General features: G+C 44.4%; 1 protein-coding gene across 1 annotated transcript in view; it reads left to right on the forward strand.

Annotated features, from left to right (window-relative positions):
* Positions 1 to 17,522, forward strand: part of KPNA7 (karyopherin subunit alpha 7) — a 28,400-nt gene extending 10,878 nt beyond the window's left edge. The window contains exons 3-11 of the mRNA XM_027613421.2: positions 124 to 252; positions 4,329 to 4,411; positions 4,871 to 5,139; positions 6,756 to 6,838; positions 8,765 to 9,028; positions 10,489 to 10,722; positions 11,728 to 11,910; positions 14,988 to 15,134; positions 17,409 to 17,522. Of these exons, the coding sequence (XP_027469222.2) occupies positions 124 to 252; positions 4,329 to 4,411; positions 4,871 to 5,139; positions 6,756 to 6,838; positions 8,765 to 9,028; positions 10,489 to 10,722; positions 11,728 to 11,910; positions 14,988 to 15,134; positions 17,409 to 17,522 (1,506 nt within the window). The remainder of the gene's footprint in view (positions 1 to 123; positions 253 to 4,328; positions 4,412 to 4,870; positions 5,140 to 6,755; positions 6,839 to 8,764; positions 9,029 to 10,488; positions 10,723 to 11,727; positions 11,911 to 14,987; positions 15,135 to 17,408) is intronic.
* The last annotated feature ends 372 nt before the right edge of the window (positions 17,523 to 17,894 follow it).

Raw genomic sequence — 17,894 nt, forward strand, 5'->3', positions numbered from 1 at the left:
TTCCAGCCTGTTGCATCTGTAAGAGTGAAATCTGACGCTTTGATGAGAGTTCTAAAAGCTACATGTGGTGAAAACCTGACTTCCCTGCTCTAAAGGGCTCCAATTCTTTCTTTTCCTCACTAGATGAGGCGGCAACAGCGGATGGCAGTCAGCCTGGAGCTCCGGAAGGCCAAGAAAGATGAGCAGGCCTTAAAGAGAAGAAATATCACCAATTTCTCCCCTGACCCAGCTTCTGGACAACTAACCAAAGGGGTACATTGGCAATGTGGCGTTCAGGACAGTTGGGTGTGTGAGAAACACGTCCTTAGCAAGTTTCTCTGGCTCGAAAATGTTTAATAGATTCAGAACTTGCAAGTTCTAATTGAGAGTCTTTGAGGAAAGGGGTGGAAAGATCATGGTTAGAGCTGAGCTGGTGGTTTCAGAAAGCTAAAGGGCATTCGGTTTGTGGCTGTGAGTTTGGGATCTGTGTCCTGCGCAGCGTGGGGTACGCAAGGTGCTGCTTCTAATGGAAATTCACTTGCCACCGCTTGGCAGAAACAGGAAATGAGGGGTTACGAATGTTCTCTCTCCGTTAGAAGCATCCAGTCACTCATCATACAAAGTCTTGCCTGGGACCTGAATGCTGTCCTTTATCTTCCATTCCCCATCCACCCCAACTTCCCTCAGTGCAAGCTCTGGGCTGATTTGCAGGCCAGCACTGTTTTTGCAAATCCTTTCTGGAATGACCTGATGAGGGAGTTTCTCTTCTTTGACCCCAATAGACTTGTATCTACGTGCCTTTTATGATCTGTCACCATCTGTGTCCCTCCTTAGCCATCCACATGCATCATTGCACCCTGCGGGGATTAGGACTCTTATGGGGCAGAGGTGAGTGCAATCTGGGCCAGTGGACCCGATGACCCAGTGGTGGTCCTCAAACAGAATGGCTGTACACATTCTCTAAGTTGCCTTATGTGGTTTATTTTGTTTTCTCAGTATGTTTTCAAGGTTTGTCCGGGTTATAACATGTGTTGGTACTTCATTCCTTTTATAGCTGATTAATACTTCATTGTATGGGGGCACCCGGGTGGCTCAGTCGGTTAAGCGACTGCCTTCGGCTCAGGTCATGATCCTGGAGTCCCAAGATCGAGTCCCGCATCGGGCTCCCTGCTCAGTGAGGAGTCTGCTTCTCCCTCTGACCCTCCCCCCTCTCGTGCTCTCTCTCTCTCTCATTCTCTCTCTCTCTCAAATAAATAAAATCTTAAAAAAATACTTCATTGTATGGATATACCACATTTTGTTTATCCATTCATTAGTTGGTGGACTTGTGTTTCCACTTTTTGGCTATTATGAATAATGCTGCTTTGTGTCCAAGTATTTGTGTGGACATGTTTTCAATTCTCTTGAGCATACCTAGAAGTAGAATTGCTGGGTCCTATGATTAGTCCATTTAACTCTTTGAGGAACTGCTTGTGGTAAACTGAATAGTGCCCCTCCCCCCCAAATATCTCTATCTCGCAACCCCCAGAGCCTGTAAATGTTACCTTGTATGACAAAGGGGACTTTGTAGGTGTGATTAAGTTAAGGATCTTGAGATGGGGAGATTATTCTGGATTAGCTGGATGGGCCCGGTGCAATCACATCGGTCCTTATAATAAGGGTGAAGGACAAGTTAGAGCAGAAGGTGATAGGACCACAGAAGCAGAGATTAGCATGCTGTGCTTTGAAGATGGAGGGAGGGGATCATAAGCCAAGGAAGGCAGGGGGCCCCACTAGAAGCTGAACAAGGGAAGGAGACAGATTCCTCCCTCAGAGCCTCCAGGAGGAGCCAGCCCTGCCTTTAGTCCAGTGAAGCTGATGATGAATTTCTGACCTGCAGAACTGTGAGAGAATGTGTTGTCTGAAGCCACTAAATTTGTGGTGATTTTTACAGTAAAAATAGGAAGGAAATAGGTAGCCAAACTATTTCCCAAAGTAGCTGTACCATTGTACATTCTGACATTCTTGCCACACTTGTCTGTTTTCGGATTGTAGCTAGTGAGTACAAAGGGCCATATTGTTACAATTTCAACATGTTTTCCTAACGACTGATGATGATCATTTTTTGATGCGCATATTGGCTATTTGTAGATCTTTTTGGAGAAATGTCTATTCAAACCCTTTGCTCATTTTTAAACTTGAGTAATTTGTCCTTCTATCATTGAGTTGTAAGAGTTCTTTATTCTGTCTATTCTGGAGACTAGACCCTTACCAGATATGATTTGCAGATATTTCTTCTTCTTCTGTGGATTGTCTTCTTACTTTCTTAGTAGAATCCTTGGAGCACAGAAGTTTTAAATTTTGAAACTGCTCAATTTGTCTACTTTTGTCTTTGGTTGCTTGTGATTTAGATATCATATTTAAGAATCCATTGACTGCTCCAAGGTCACAAAGATTTATGTCTGTTTCCTTCTAAGAGTTTTATGGTTTTAGCTCTTTTGTCTAGACCTCTGATCCATTTTGAGTTAATTTTTGTAAATGGTGTGAGTAGGGGTCCAACTTCATTGTCCTGCATGTGGATACCTTGTTGTCCCAGCATCATAAGGCCATCCTCTCCCCTATCGAATGGCCTTAAAACCCTTGTCTAACATCAATTGAGCGTAAATGTGAGAGTTTATTTGCGGACTCTGGATTCTCTTTCATTGATCAATATGTGTATCGTATTCAGCACAACACAGACTTGATTGCTGTAGCTTTGTAGTAGGTTTTGCAATTGGGAAGTGTCTTCCAACTTAGTTTTTTTTTTTTCCAAGATTATTTTGGCTATTTGGGATCTCTTGCATTTCCATATAAATTTTAGAACCAACTCGTCAATTTCTTCTATAAAGACAGCTCAGATTTTAATGGAGATTACACTGTATCTATAGATCAATTTATAAGAGTATTGCCATCTTGACAATGTTAAGTCTTCCAATTCATGATCATGGGTATTTTTTAAATTTATTAGATCCCCTCTAATTTTTTTTTATAGTTTCAGCATATAAGTCATGTACTTTTGTTAAATTTATTCCCAAGTATTTTATTCTTTTTTTAATGTTTTATTTATTTATTCATTAGAGTCAGAGAGAGAGAGCGAGAGAGCGAGGCAGAGGCAGAGAGAGAAGCAGACTCCCCGCCAAGCAGGGAGCCCGATGCGGGGCTCGATCCCAGGATGCTGGGTTCATGACCTGAGCCGAAGGCAGACGCTTGACCATCTGAGCCACCTAAGCGCCCCCCAAGTATTTTATTCTTTTTGATGTCATTGAAAATAAAATTATTTTCTTAATTTCAGCTTTGGATTGTTTGTTGCTAGTATATAGAAATACAAGTGATTTTCATATGTTAATCCTGAAGCCTAGCTGAACCTCTCTTTGTGTGTGGGGGGGGATTCCTTAGGATCTCCCATATATAAGTTCTTGAATTTTGCAAATAGCAATAATTTTCTTTTTCCAATCTGGATGACTTTTTTTTCTTCTTACCTAATTAGTCTGTCTAGAACTTCCAATACAATGTTGAATAAAAGCAACAAGAGTGGACATCCTTGTCTTGTTCCTGACCTTAGGGGGAAAACTTTCCATCTTTTACCATTAAGTATGGTGCTAGCTGTGTGGGGTTTTATTAGATGGCTTTATCAGGTTGAGGAAGTTGGCTTTTATTTCCAGATTGCTGAATGTTTATTATCATGGGAGTGTGCCTGAATTTTGTTAAATGCTTATCCTACATTTTCTGAGATGATTGTGTGCTTTTCCCCCTATATCCTATTAATATGACCTGCTATACTGATGTTCATATGTTGAACTGCCCTTGCCTTCCTGGATTAAATCCCGGTTGGACATGATGTATAATCCTGTTCATATGTTGATGCATTTTGTTTCCTAGACTTCTTCCTGAGATTAGCTGTTTTTCCTGAACAATTTCTTTATGGCTCAAAGAAAAGTTGCTACAAGCCTTTGGTCAGTTTCTAGAGTTTGGAAGGTTGATCTACTTGTGTTGGTTTTCTTGTTTTTATGGAGGAGAGCATTTTTGGAGGTCCTTACTCTGCCATTTTTTCTGGTCATCACTAACATGTTCTTACTGCAGGGGATGAAAAGGTGGTGGGGATCCAAGTGATGATAGGAATTACCCCTTCCCCAGAGCATGGGGAGGTGTCTCACAGATTCATGAGACCTATAAGACCACCAAGTATTCTTCTCTCCCCTAAGGTAGACCAGTGTGCAGATTGGGACATATTGTCCAAGCCAGCCTGTTCTAATCAGATAGATGGCTGGACTAGATGACCTTCATGGTTCCTGTGGGCAGAGACTCTGACCTAAATGTGTCTCTCCTTGCAGGTCAGCCTCACCCTGCAAGAAATAATCAATGGTGTGAATGCCTCAGATCCAGACCTATGTTTCCAGGCCACCCAGGAAGCCAGGTACTGCCAGAGAGACTTCTGCAGTTTAGAGGTTCCTAGCTAGAAATGAGCTCCAGTGGCCTATTTGGTTTTGTGGCAGTGGCAAAATGCCCACACAATATAAGAAGAGGCAAGTCCATTCGAAAGCGAGACTAAACTGTTCCTCTACACCATCCTTGAGGACAACTTAAGATATGCAAGTGTTGTCAGAGATGAATTGCTTAATTTAAATTGGCCTCTATAGGAATCTCAACTCATAGATAATACCTAAAGGGAAAAATGTTGCTTTGTCACTGCACAGTGCTATAGGCTGGATTTTAGGATCTTAAGTAGCTCTGGCCCAGATGTTAGTCTCATCTGATAGCTGGGAATGCCAAGAACATTTATAAAGAAGGTTCTTAATATCAGCCTCACATGACTTATGTGTGTGTGCGTGTGTATGTGTATATCTATAATTTTTTCCCCTCTTTCATTGCAAAGGAAAATGCTGTCCCAGGAAAGGAACCCTCCTCTAAAACTGATTGTTGAAGCAGGGCTCATTCCCAGGCTGGTGGAGTTCCTGAAGTTGTCACCTCAGCCCTGCTTGCAGTTCGAGGCAGCCTGGGCTCTGACCAACATTGCTTCCGGGACTTCAGAGCAGACTCAAGCGGTTGTGGAAGGTGGGGCCATCCCACCCTTGGTTGAGCTCCTGTCTTCCCCCCACATGACTGTGTGTGAACAGGCAGTGTGGGCTCTTGGTAATATAGCAGGTGAGACTCCCCTGGGGTGGGGTGGGGGAGGAAACCAGCGGGTCAGGTGTCTGGCATGCTATGCGAGTTCTTTGGGTAGATAAAGATTCAGTATTCTCAGTATAAATATCTAGAAACGTTGGAAAAAGTATGCCAGGCTTTTCCAAAATCCAGAGTCAATTTCGGAGGCCAACAATTAAAGTGGCGACCAGATGATGCAGTGTGTACCGAAGCTGCAGGCTGCCTGGTGACATCTGTCAATACCGGGATCCTACAGCCTCAGGTCTTAATGGCTTCAGGAACAAAAGACAAGTCTTTGACTCGTGCAGGATTTAGGACAGACCCTTGCGTCACCCAGGAGCCTGACAGAATTCTACCTCCAGTGAAAGTTGCCAAGGGAACATACCAGAAAAGTGTGTGCTCAGTGTGGGGTAAAGTTCTCGCCTGTAAACGCAGTCCCAAAATGGCCTTGTGAATTTGGGGCTTGATGCTGTATTCCCTGCATGGTCCAGGAAAGCATAAAATGAGGAGTTAATGCTGCAGGGTTGGAAGCTCCAGGATTCCTGGCTGAATATAAATACGATGCTCTTGGGGAGATATGAACTCAATTGGGCCCCTCAGGATTTTGACAAATTAAAATCAGCCAAATATTAGCAGTTTCAAGTTCAGAGAATCAACAACCCATCATGACTGAGTCAGCAGAAACAAACAGTATGATTAGACCTCCAAGGACTTCAGATACTGGGATTAGCAAACACAGAATATAAAATAAGTCTGCTTGTTAAATGCTTGCAGAAAGGATTTAACATGTATAACATGTATAATGAGTGCGGAGACTTTGTCTCTCATTTTGCTTGGTTCAGTAAGGAACAGGCAAAATTGGGTAGTGTAAAGTAACCTATGCCTTGCCTTCATGGTTGAAGAATTATAAACGTAGACTTCTAAGGTCTCAAACTGGTATTCTTGCCTGAGAAGCAGATAGCAGGTGGCTAGCATTGACCCATCTCCCAGGCTAGATTCTGAGTTGCTTTGGGAAGTTTCCAGCCCATGCCAGAGTCTCCTGGAAAGACCATTTGGCCTGCAATAGCCAAATTCATCTTCCTGAGAACTGTGTTGTGCAGTGCCACCAGCATTTAGAGTGTTGAGGGCACTTCCCGGGCCCACTGGCTGGCTCCTTTAGGTGTCCACAGACTGCTTATAATGGTCGCTGCTATGTGGTGTCTGCTTTTCACGTTTGACCCATCTACCCAACTGACATGATGGAGACCCAGGATCTAGTTCATGGCTACCCTATGTACTTGTCCAGCCCAGGAATGTGTTTTGGCTTCTCACCCCTTGCACAGGGTTTTAAAAAATTAGTCACTTAGTCCAGGATTCTCTTTGCTCCCTGTTAGAATCTCACATTCTTTTTTTTTTTTTTTTAATTTTTAAAGACTTTATTTGAGATAAAGAGAGCGAGCGAGAGAGCATGAGTGGGGTGAAGGGCAGAGGGAGAAGCAGACTCCCTGCTGATCTGGGAGCCCGATGCGGGGGCTCCATCCCTGGACTCTGGGATCATGACCTGAGCTGAAGGCAGACACTTAACTGACTGAGCCACCCAGGTGTCCCCCGAATGTCACATTCTTATCTATTTGTAGGTGATGGCCCAGAATTCAGAGACCTCGTTATCTCGAGCAATGCCATTCCACATCTGCTGGCCCTCGTTTCATCAACCATACCAGTAAGTATTTTTAAAGTAGAAGAACTAGCCAGGTAACAAGTTTCTGAAATTGGGGGAGTACTTTCAAGTCAATGCTAGGTCATACGGTTGCTGCCTTGCCCTTCGGACAGCAATTATAAGCAAGGCCTAGGACTGAATATCACATTGGGCAGAGATGGATCCTCATTTGGCCCCAAGGGCCACTAGTGCTAATTTTTCTTCAGGGGGCATTGGAAGAGGTCCATTAAAGTTTTTCTAAGCTTACAATCCTGCAAAAGTAGATGGGGGCGCAGGCAGTTAATGGGTGACGAGTTTTGTTCCTAGGTACCGGGTCTAGGTTCAAAGCTTAAAGTCAAAGTTGATTGATGTAGCAACAACAGGGAAGTGTTGGGGAAAATGTTCGTTCTAGATTTGCCCCAAACAAAAATGAAGGGAAGGTAGCTTCAAAAAGCCCAGGGAATACCCATCCCTCAAGGTGGGAGAAAACCTGACATGGTGGGACCAGTAAGAGGCTGGCATGATTAAGGAGTTTGCAAGGAGAGAGCAGAGCGAGATGACAAGGAGGATGAAGGACTTAGACATCCACCTGCTGGCAGAGGCAAGCAGGAAGTGAAGTGATCTGATCTTTTGGGAAGACCCTTCTGGCTGCTTGTAAAGTGAGAGTGGAGGGAGCTGGGATGCTGCCACGCTGGACACGGGGGAGTGGAAGAAGTAAGAATGCCCTTGGTTTCAGGTTAGGTTGTTTAGATGACTGTCCTCCTAGGGAAATGGGGAAGATAGAGGGAAGAAGGAAGCTGAGCGTTAGTTATACGTGTTAAGTTGAAGCGAGTAAGAGGCACCATTGCAGCAAGATCAGGTGGATGGATAGTGCAGTCCAAATGATTGTGCGTGCATCCGTCATCCAGCTAGGCAGGATCAACTAGAGCAGGGGCCAGCTGCTTGCTTTTGTAAATAAAGTTTTATTGGAGCACAGCCGTCACCATTTCTTTATACCCATGCTGTCTGTGGCTTTTGTAATGTTACAAGGGCAGAGAGGACTAGTTGCAACAGAGACCCTATGGCCCATAAAGTTGGACGTGTTTATTCTCTGGCCTTCTGCAGAAAATGTTTGCCAACCCCTGACCTAGAGTAGAGCCTGGGACCAAGTCTCGAGGGCTCTGACGGTCAGAAGTCAGGCAGAGTCTGCCCAAAAGACTGAGAAGAAACAGCCCATTTGGCAAGAGAAATGCAGGTGTGGTGTCATAGGTGCCAAGAAGAGCTTTTCCAGGGGGGGGGTACGAAAGACTGCCAAGAGGGGCAGTAACTTTAGGACTGAAAAAGCAGCTGTTGGATTTGGTGGCTTGGAAGAAGCCAATTTCATCACTCAACGCAAAGAAGTAGGGGCAGAAATCAGACTAGAAGGAGTGGAAGAACAAATGGGAAGCTGCAAGGTAGACCGTGAATAGAGATGCATCCTTGAGGGTGGACTCTGGAAAAATAGAGGCAGGATAATGGCTAGAGAGGTGGAGGGTCCCAGAGTGTGGGAGGGATCAGGGGGGAGAGGTGATCTTGGGAAGGGAATCTTCAAAGGCAAAAATGGGATCCAGATGTGGGGTAGGAGGCCTGACCCTCCCACAAAGATCAGGAATGTGGTTACCACGTGTCGGTAGGGTGACTGGCTGATGGGCAGACCAAGTAACTCCTGCTTCATGTTTGTTTTGTCAATGAAAAATGAAATTGGTCATCAGCTGAGTCAAGGGGGGGGGGCGGATTTTGGAAGAATACAAGGAAACCTCCACCTAACATTTGGTCTCCCTAGTATGCGTCACTGTCGAGAACAGATTCTGCATGAAGCTCAAATGCTTTGCTTCATGCTGGTTAATAATGTTGATCAGGGATGGCAAAGACCAGGCCATTGGCACTTTTCCTCCTTTGCACCCAATGCTGGAAGCACTCTCCTTGTTACAGATCACATTTATGCGGAACATCACGTGGACCTTGTCCAACTTGTGCCGGAACAAGAACCCTTACCCTTCTGTGAAAGCTGTGAAGCAGATATTGCCTGTCCTGTCCCACCTCCTGCAGCACCAAGACAGCGAGGTTCTCTCGGACACCTGCTGGGCCCTGTCCTACCTCACTGATGGCTCCAACGAGCGCATCAGCCAAGTGGTCAACATGGGGGTCCTGCCCAGGCTGGTCCAGCTCATGACCAGCTCAGAGCTCAATGTCTTGGTAAATGTCCCTGGTCCTGTCTGTCTCTGTCTGGGCCTTCAGGTGAGAATGTGTGAGTCATACTCCCTTGAACAAGACCTCTCCCAACTCTGGTCTTCCACAGTTGGGTCTCATACTTTATCTAGAACAAAGCTTGTCATCTACATTTCCCTGGTCTCTGCTACTCTCTAGCTTAAGACTTGAATTTAATTTTGATCTGAAGTCCTAGTGGATGTTAAATAACTCACTTGTCTTAATCTGATAACTAGAAAATCTAGACAAGCACCAAATTAAAATAATCCCTCCACCCAGTAAACTCTTCTTTTGTGGCCTCTCCTTCTGGGGGTCTGTGCATGTGGATGTTAACAAGTTGGCTAACACAGGGTGTGTGCGTGTGCACGTGTGTGCGCGCACATGTGTGTACAAACATAAAGCTTGTAACATTTGAATTTCTTAACTCAGGTATAAAAAAAAAATTCCCTCTTATCCTCTCCCCAGTTTGTTATTAGACTACTTCAGTGTAGGTAAAGTGGAAAAAAAAAAAAACTAACATCAAATACTTTGCTATGATATGAAACTTGTCCCTTACATAATATGCTTCTTGAAGATATGCCTTGAAACGTGGGTGGCCCTTTTGATCTTTGTGGCTAGGGTTGTATATTTATGCAGCCTTAGTGATCCTCTATGCCTAGGTTAGCATAGTATTCCTCAGACGTCAAGGTTAGTTTGGGGATGGTATTGGGGAGAGGGAGGGTACAAGGAGACTATGAGAAGCTGCTTGTCCTGAGGGGTCTAGGGCCCATTTGGAGTCATCCTGCCAAGGCTGTGATGGGCCTACAGCACTACTTCACCTCTCACTTGAGTAGCAAATACCCAGCATAAAAGGCTAGGAAAACTCTAGAACTGTTGATGGTCTGTGTGGGGGCAGTCACTGCGGTGCAGAGAAACAAAAATAAATGCACAGTCAGCCCTCAGAGGATGGTTGTCTTGAGCCCAATCGCAGATCCATCCTGCGGACCTTCAGAGTTGAGAGGGAGTTTGTGAATACAGCAACAACAACAAAAAATGCCGTTGGGATCTCATTAGCTCCAATTAAATATACAACAGAAACTTGACACTGGTGCTAAATACAAATTCGGTAGAAGTTATTACATTATAAACCCTGTAATCAATTTGCCGATTTTCCCAGCGTAAGGATACAAAAAGGGCAGCATTATTTCTTAATAAAGGCATCCCTGGACCTCTCTCTTACGTGAGCCGGAACTATTGAGAGGCTAGCAAGTACCTTTAAACTAGGCAAATGGCCATGGATGTGCTGAATTAATAGGGATCATGGATTTAATCGTTATTCACGGGTTTCCCCGAGCGCCATCAACATTGCGTAACAAATATGGGGGAATGCGCAGAGCTTGGTGTGATGGTCCCCTTCTGTTACCATAAGTTTGCAATGCTTGGTTACACGTGTAGCCTTGCTCTTCCAGACCCCCTCCCTCCGCACCGTGGGGAACATCGTCACGGGAATGGATCACCAGACCCAGGTGGCCATCGACGCGGGCATGCTGAACGTGCTGCCCCAGCTCCTGATGCACCCCAAGTCCTCCATCCAGAAGGAGGCAGCTTGGGCCTTGAGCAACGTGGCTGCAGGGCCTCACCAGCACATCCAGCGGCTAATAGCTTGCGGCATGCTGCCTCCTTTGGTGGCTTTGCTGAAAAACGTAAGTGGTACGCTCCGTGTCCGTGATGAGGCTATTTTCCGATTGGCCCTGTGTTGAACTCCTTCAGTAATTCGGAGACAGGCTAAGAAGCAAATTAACTGAGATCACAACAGAGCTGTGAAGCCGTGGTTTCCTAACTTTCCCTGGAAAAAAGAAGAGGCATCCCATTTGGGACAACCCATTAAAGATCTAGGAGACTTAACAGGCATTGTTCAATGAAAAGGTGATCCCCCACAGCTCCAATATTCAGAAAAAATCTTGAGCTGGTAAATACTGGCTTATCTTTAGTGTTAAAAGAACGTGCCATCCCCTCTACTTGCCAAAAGCGGGGGTGGGGGGGTGTTTTTGTTTTAGGAGGAAAAACATATGAGGTTCTGGTGATATACGCTGAAGAAAGTGGCCTTTTCAGTGTAAAAATCACATCAATTAGAGTGGTGATATACACTGAAAATCCAGATATAAAAGTGGAAATACAATGAAGCTTCCTTCTTCCTCCTGATTCCCACTTCCCTTGCCTGGGACAACTACTATCGGTCAGCATTTCTTTTTGTCACCTTTGACTGGATGAGCTCTGTTTAAATCATTTACATGTGACACTGGCTCAGTCCCCTGAGGTCACTTCTGTGTGCTCAGCTTTGTAGCTAGGGAGCTTCTTGTCCATCGTTTTCCTGCGACAGAAAGACCAGAAATGTTGACCTAGGTCACTGTAACCTAAAATTCCAAGCATAATGCCTATTTTCCCCATAACCTGACCTAAGGAAATGAGACTACTTCAAACTTGAAACCTCCCTCTAAGGCCCCACGGAAGTCTGCCTGCCTACTTCTGGGCTTCTCAAAGATGCTGTCTTCTGCTCAGGAACTAGAGGCAGGATGCCGAGGTGTTCTATGTACATTGCACAGACCATCCTGGCTGTCCCTAGCCTACCTAGAAATTGAACAAAGTTAGCATCACTGTACTTAAGTTCCTCAGGATCTATAAAGAATGTAAACGTTCTCTTTCTGCAGGGAGAATTTAAAGTCCAGAAAGAGGCTGTTTGGACCGTGGCTAACTTCACAACTGGAGGCACCATAGACCAGTTGATCCAGCTTGTCCACGCTGGCGTCCTGGAGCCACTGGTGAATCTGCTTACCATCCAAGACACCAAAATTGTTATCATCATCCTTGATGTTATCTCTTTTATCCTCCAGGTGAGCTCTTCTAAGCAGGTTGGTTTGTAAAGAGCAGTCTCCAAATTTGAGGCATTTAATTTGGTTCTTAAAACTCACATGCGGATTCTCTTTCCACTCCTTTACCCCTCCTCCTGGTATCCTATGGGTAACAAAAACAAGAGGACTTTCAAAGAAGGTCCCTCTTCATTTTTCAGATGAGTGACCGTGTGCCCAGCATTGTTTCAGATGCTCAGGGTACAACAGAACAACGTCCTTGCTCTGATTGAGCTTATGTATTAACGGAGAGGGAAATAGACACAACAGCTGAGAGTTTATCTGCTAAAAGGACCGTCACTGATGGCTCAGAGCGGGGAGAGCATGGTGATCCCTTGTATGTAGTCGTCAGGAGAAACTTGTCTCAGGAAGAACATTTATGCAAAGCCCTGAGAGGAGTGAAGTGAGCGAGTCTTGTGGATATCTGGGGAAGAGCACTCGAGGATGAGTGGGAGCAAATGGACAGAAGGTGGTAGTCAGGCTCAGAGCATCCAGATCACATGAGGTGTGGGAGAACTTCAGCTTACTCTGAGTGAGATGGAGAAACCAGTCAAAGGTTCGAAGCCGGGGAAAGAGTCCATGAACCACATGGCCGGCTCTTTTAGAAGGCTAAAACATAGGATACGCTCGAAAGAGCAGCAGTAGGAATAGATCTTCACACTGACTCCAGAGACTTGAATTAGAGATCTAGAAAAGCCTTATTTCTGGAAGAAAGCCAGTGTTCATAAACCATTGGTGTCAGTTCTATATTGCTGCATAATTGATTACTCCCTAGTGGTCTAGAACAAACAGTTATTATGTCACCTAGTTTCTGGGGTTAGGAATCTGGGGGCAGCTTAGCTGGATGGTTCTGGCTCAGGGTTTCTTAGGAGGTTCGAGGTGTCAACTGGGGCTGGTCTCATCTGAAGGCTTGATGGAGGCTGGAGGGTCAGCTTCCACGATGGCTCACTCACATGCCTGGAAAGTTATTCTCACTACCTGGACCTCTTCATAGGACCATATGTGTGTCTTCACATCATGGCAACCGGCTTCCTCTGGAACAAATGATCTAGGAAAGCAAGATGGGAGCCCCAATGGCTTTTATAATCTAGCCGTGGAAGTCATTTCAACAACATTCAATTGGTTACACAGATCAACCCCACTCAACATGGGAGGAAACTATACAAGGGTGTCGAACACCAGGACGTAGGGATCATCTGAGGCCATCTTGAGGGCTGGCTATATTCATCTGGTTCAGGTCCTTTTATATGCAACTAAGCTGTTTGAAAAATTTCAAAGTAACATGAGGGGACTCCTTTTAAAAGCTCACTTTAAGCATCCTTTTCATGTAACTGTCTTGGAAAGAACTGACCTGAGTCAGGAACAGAACTGAAAGAGCACCCAATTAGACCCTACGATTGAGCAAATCACACAGATGAAGAACAGAGACTTGGCCGCCCATAGACAAGGTTGCATAAAACGACGTAACACGTTTGTGAAAGCGCACTTGTGGGCTTTAGAAATTTAACTTCATCTGTTTCATTTGAACTAAACATTTGGGATTTTTTTTTTTCCCCCTTGGGGGGAGTCTGGGAAAACCGCATCTGATAGACCAGAGAGAGGCACTTTAATAGCAGGTTAGGAGGATGAGGCAGGAGAGAGCCTCAGATGGGCGGCAGAGTGTAGCCGAAATTCTCTGAAGTGACTTTGGGGCCGTTTGCTGTGGTGTCGACATCCAGAATCCTTCTCCAGAGCTCTGACTGCCCTTGGTCATCCCACACTCTCCAGCATTCTGTCTGAGGCTAACCTAGCCCATTGGTCCTGCCTCGGCTTCTTTACTCAAAGCCAAAAACCTCATTTTGGACTTGCGGATCGGACTAGGGTGTGGCAGGGTTTAGACACACAGTGCACCCTCTGATCAGGTAGACAGTGTGGCCTAAATCATGCTTAATTTGAACCACAGGGGGTTTTCTTATTACTGCTCACAAAATAGAGAGCAGAGCCCTTCAGGAGTTGACACCAAAGCCTTTTCTTTATTTCTCTTCACTTCCTCCAAATAGACTGTTTAGCTGAATTACTCCCTCTTCTCCTAATATGCAACACGTATTCCTTCACATCTTTGTCCTTGCCCCTTCTTGGTTTGGGAACGCCATGATGATCCTATGGTTGACCCTGGCACAGCATTGTTCATCAGGAACATGTGCTACTTTCCAAGCCTTTTATGCACATCTTCTATAACGTAAACCACTGATCATCTACTATATTCTGCTTTCTGTACTACAACAATTATTTACCTGTCTGCCCCAAGAACGTGAGTTACAAAAAGGCCTTTTCTAAATCACATCTTGATCTCTAGTTTTGTAGGCCTTGCCCACGGTATATGTACAAGTGTTTGAGTGAAGGAATAGCCCTAGATGATAAATCCAATGATCCGCATTGGATTAAATCCACTCATGTTACTTGTTTCCAGGGACCTGGTTATTTGCCGTGGTGTTACTAAGGGTCCCCTTAGTCTTACCTCTTAAGGCTTTTCCTTAAGAGGTGAGGGCAGGGCCGGAACCCCTGCATTTAAATAGCATTACTTGAACATTCTTTCAAACTGTATTTTAAACAATTTCCATTAATTATAAGGGAGATACCTATTAGACAATAACAGCAATGTATTTATGGAGGGCAGCATACTTGGCAAAAATTGTATTTTGTGCAAATGATATAAACCTAAATATATGTACTATAATTATCTAAAAGGGGAGGAAGATCCTGAAATCTTTTTTTTTTTTTTTTTTTTTTTAAGAGGAGAGAGATAAGAGGGGGTGGGGAGAGGGAGAGAAAGATTCTCACCCAGCACGGAGCCCAACATGGGGCTCAATCTCACAACCCTGAGATCATGACCTGAGCTGAAATCCAGAGTTGGACGTTTAACTGACTGAGCCACCCAGGTGTCCCTGATCCTGCAGTCTTAATGAGGGAAGAACTGTGGCTGCCAGTCTGGAACAGGAGCCTTTGGTCTGACTCCACCGGGGTGCAGCTCCACCTCCGAAGGGCTTTTGCCCAGAGTCTTGCTTTTCCTTATACGCCCACAGGCAGCGGAGAAGCTTTCAGAGAAGGAAAACCTGTGTCTTCTGATAGAGGAAATGGGTGGCATTGATAAAATTGAGGCTTTGCAACTCCATGAGAACCCTCAGGTTGCCCTGACTGCTTTGAACATTATCGAGAACCATTTTTCTGAGGTAAGTGACTTCAGAGTGGAAAGGAGTGCCCACACCTCCTGGCGCGCCGCCTTAGCCGGTGATCACTGGGCAGGTGCCCATGCTCCTCCTGTGAGCTGGGCTTCTCTCTGTGACTTAGCTCTGAGTTTCTCTCCCATCCATGCTGACTGGGCCGCCTTTGAGTGGCAGCTTCCTGGCTCCTGGAGACCATTTTAGTCCCAAAAAAGCTTGTCCTGCTGCCTCTGGTTTAGAATTTTTTTGTTTTTCGTTTTTGTTTTTGTTTTTGTTTTTTTTGCTCCTCACCCCTTGCTTCTTTTGATGGGGTTGGACAGATGGACGGGATATGATGCTGAAGTGATCATTTATTTTTATTTATTTATTTGTTTATTTATTTTACTGAGAAACACAAACAACTAAGGCAGGCTCGGCTTTTGACAAACATTTTGATACTTAACACATTTTGTCTCTTCCCAGAAGATGGGGTTTGGAATAAACTGTAAACAGGGCTTTTAACTTCTCTGTGGGAGCAGGGAATAATGATCAGACAGCACTAGACACTTCTTTAAACCCTGAGATCATGACCTGAGCTGAAATCCAGAGTTGGACGTTTAACTGACTGAGCCACCCAGGTGTCTTTTTATTTTTTATTTTTTTTATTATAATATGTAACATAAAATGTGTATCATAATGTGTAACATAAAAGTTTACCGTTTTAACCACTTTTGAGTGTACAGTTCAGGGTCCTCAAGTGCCTTCACATTGCCATGTGGCCATCACCAGCATCCTCTCTAGAACTTTCCCATCTTTGCAAAATGCACCTCTGTCCCCATTAAACATTAACTCCCCATCCTTCTTCCCTACACCCCCCCAACCCCTGGCAACCACCATTTAACTTTTCATCTCTGTGAATTTGACTATTCTAAGTGTAGACTCCTACAGTATTTGTTCTTTTATGACTGGTTCGTTTTACTCAGCATAAGGCCCACAAGGTTCATCCGTGTTGCAGCAGGTGCCAGAATTTCCTTTATATTTTAGGTTGAGTAATATTCCGCTGTGTGGCTAGATGACATTTTGTTTATCCATTCGTCATAGATATTCACTTGGACTGTTCTTTTGACTCTCGTGAATCGTGTTGCTATGAAAATGGAAGTACAAATATCTGAATTCCTGCTTTCAGTTCTTCTGAGTGTATATACAGAAGTAGAATTGTTGGGTCTTAGGGTAGTTCTATTTTTAATTTTTGAGGAACCACCATACTGTTATCCATAGTGAATGCGCCATTTTACATTTTCACCAGCAATGCATGAGGGTTCCCATTTTTCCAACACCCTTGCCAATACTTCTTGTCGGTTTTTTTGATCATAGCCATCCTAATGGGTGTGAAGTGGTATCTCGTTGTGGTTTTGTGTTGCATTTGCATTAGATATTCTTCAGAGGAAGAAGGTGAGCTCAAAGTTCTTAAGTGGCCAGGAGGCTAGGGGTTTATAGAGTGATTGACACCACGTGAGGCATCAAACTTGAATCAGCAAAATCCAGAGCCATACAGTAAATATGACCAGGTTCGTGGTGTGTTGCTACCTGACGGTAGGTAGCCAATACTGGCTTGGGACCAAGAGGATGCTCTCGAAGCAGAGAGGACCCAGAACAGCAATCGGCATCTTCTGGGTTAAGACTCCTACGAACACCTTGTAATTTAGGAAACCCATCTCTTAAAGGAGGTTTAGATCTCTAGGACTCATCCAAGGGCTCCGGGCTAAAGACTTCTGATTTGGAAGTAACAGCTACATATGCTGTGTCCTTACTCACCATAAGGGCACTGTTCTGTGTATCAAAACTGCACTTAAAAATAAGCCAGACATAAGAACACAAATAGTGTGCACTTTCACTTACATCAGGGACCTAGAAGAGTCAAACTCAGACACGCAGTAGAATGGTGAGGGCCAGGAGCTGGGGGAGAGAAGGAAATAGGGAGCTAGTGTTTAATAGGTGCAGAGCTTCAGTTTGAAATGACAAAGTTCTGCAGATGGATGGTAGTAGTTGCACAGAAATGTGAACATAATGCCTCTGAGCAAATGGTTAAAAATGGAAAATTTTATGGTATGTATGTTTTACCACACACACACACTGCATTTAAGATCCAGCCTGAGCAATGTTTCCATGCTCCTCTCCTCTGAGAGAGACTTGAGGCCAATTTTAGAGCAAATTGCTAAACCACAGAAGATGTTAAGGAGTCAACTGTGCAGCAATAATATGCTGAGAGCCTACAGGTATAATCCTGTCTCTTCTTCCCTGAAGGGAGAAGAAAGTGGCACAGTATTACCAGCCCTGGACCAAGATCATGAATTCTTAAACCGCTTAACAAAACAATACCAAGACCCCACGAGTCCTAAACCAAGGAGCAAACCCTAATGGGTAACTGCTTTAAGAACCTTCTATGTCTTGGCATGGCACAGGTGTAAAGCTTTTTAAACTAAATGTTAATAAAATTGTCGACACCTTCACCTCCATCTATCAAAAATGCTGTTTTAAACTGCTTATGTCTTAAAGTCATGTGGAAGTCATCTCCTAAGAATGTGTGGTTCAGCGGTTACCTTTAAGGATCTTGAAGACCCTGAGAACAGAGTAGAACGGTCTATAGCTATCTAGACAAATCTTGACTTGTAGACTTGGTTTAACCAGCAATTCTTATATTTCTTTCCCCTTTCCTTTTCATTGTCATGAAATGCCCGTTAATACAGAACATTCTTCAGGGAAAGCCGTGTGGACAATAGTTAAAAGGAG

Source organism: Zalophus californianus, chromosome 10, assembly GCF_009762305.2.
Source record: "Zalophus californianus isolate mZalCal1 chromosome 10, mZalCal1.pri.v2, whole genome shotgun sequence".
NCBI classification, from domain to species: domain Eukaryota; kingdom Metazoa; phylum Chordata; class Mammalia; order Carnivora; family Otariidae; genus Zalophus; species Zalophus californianus.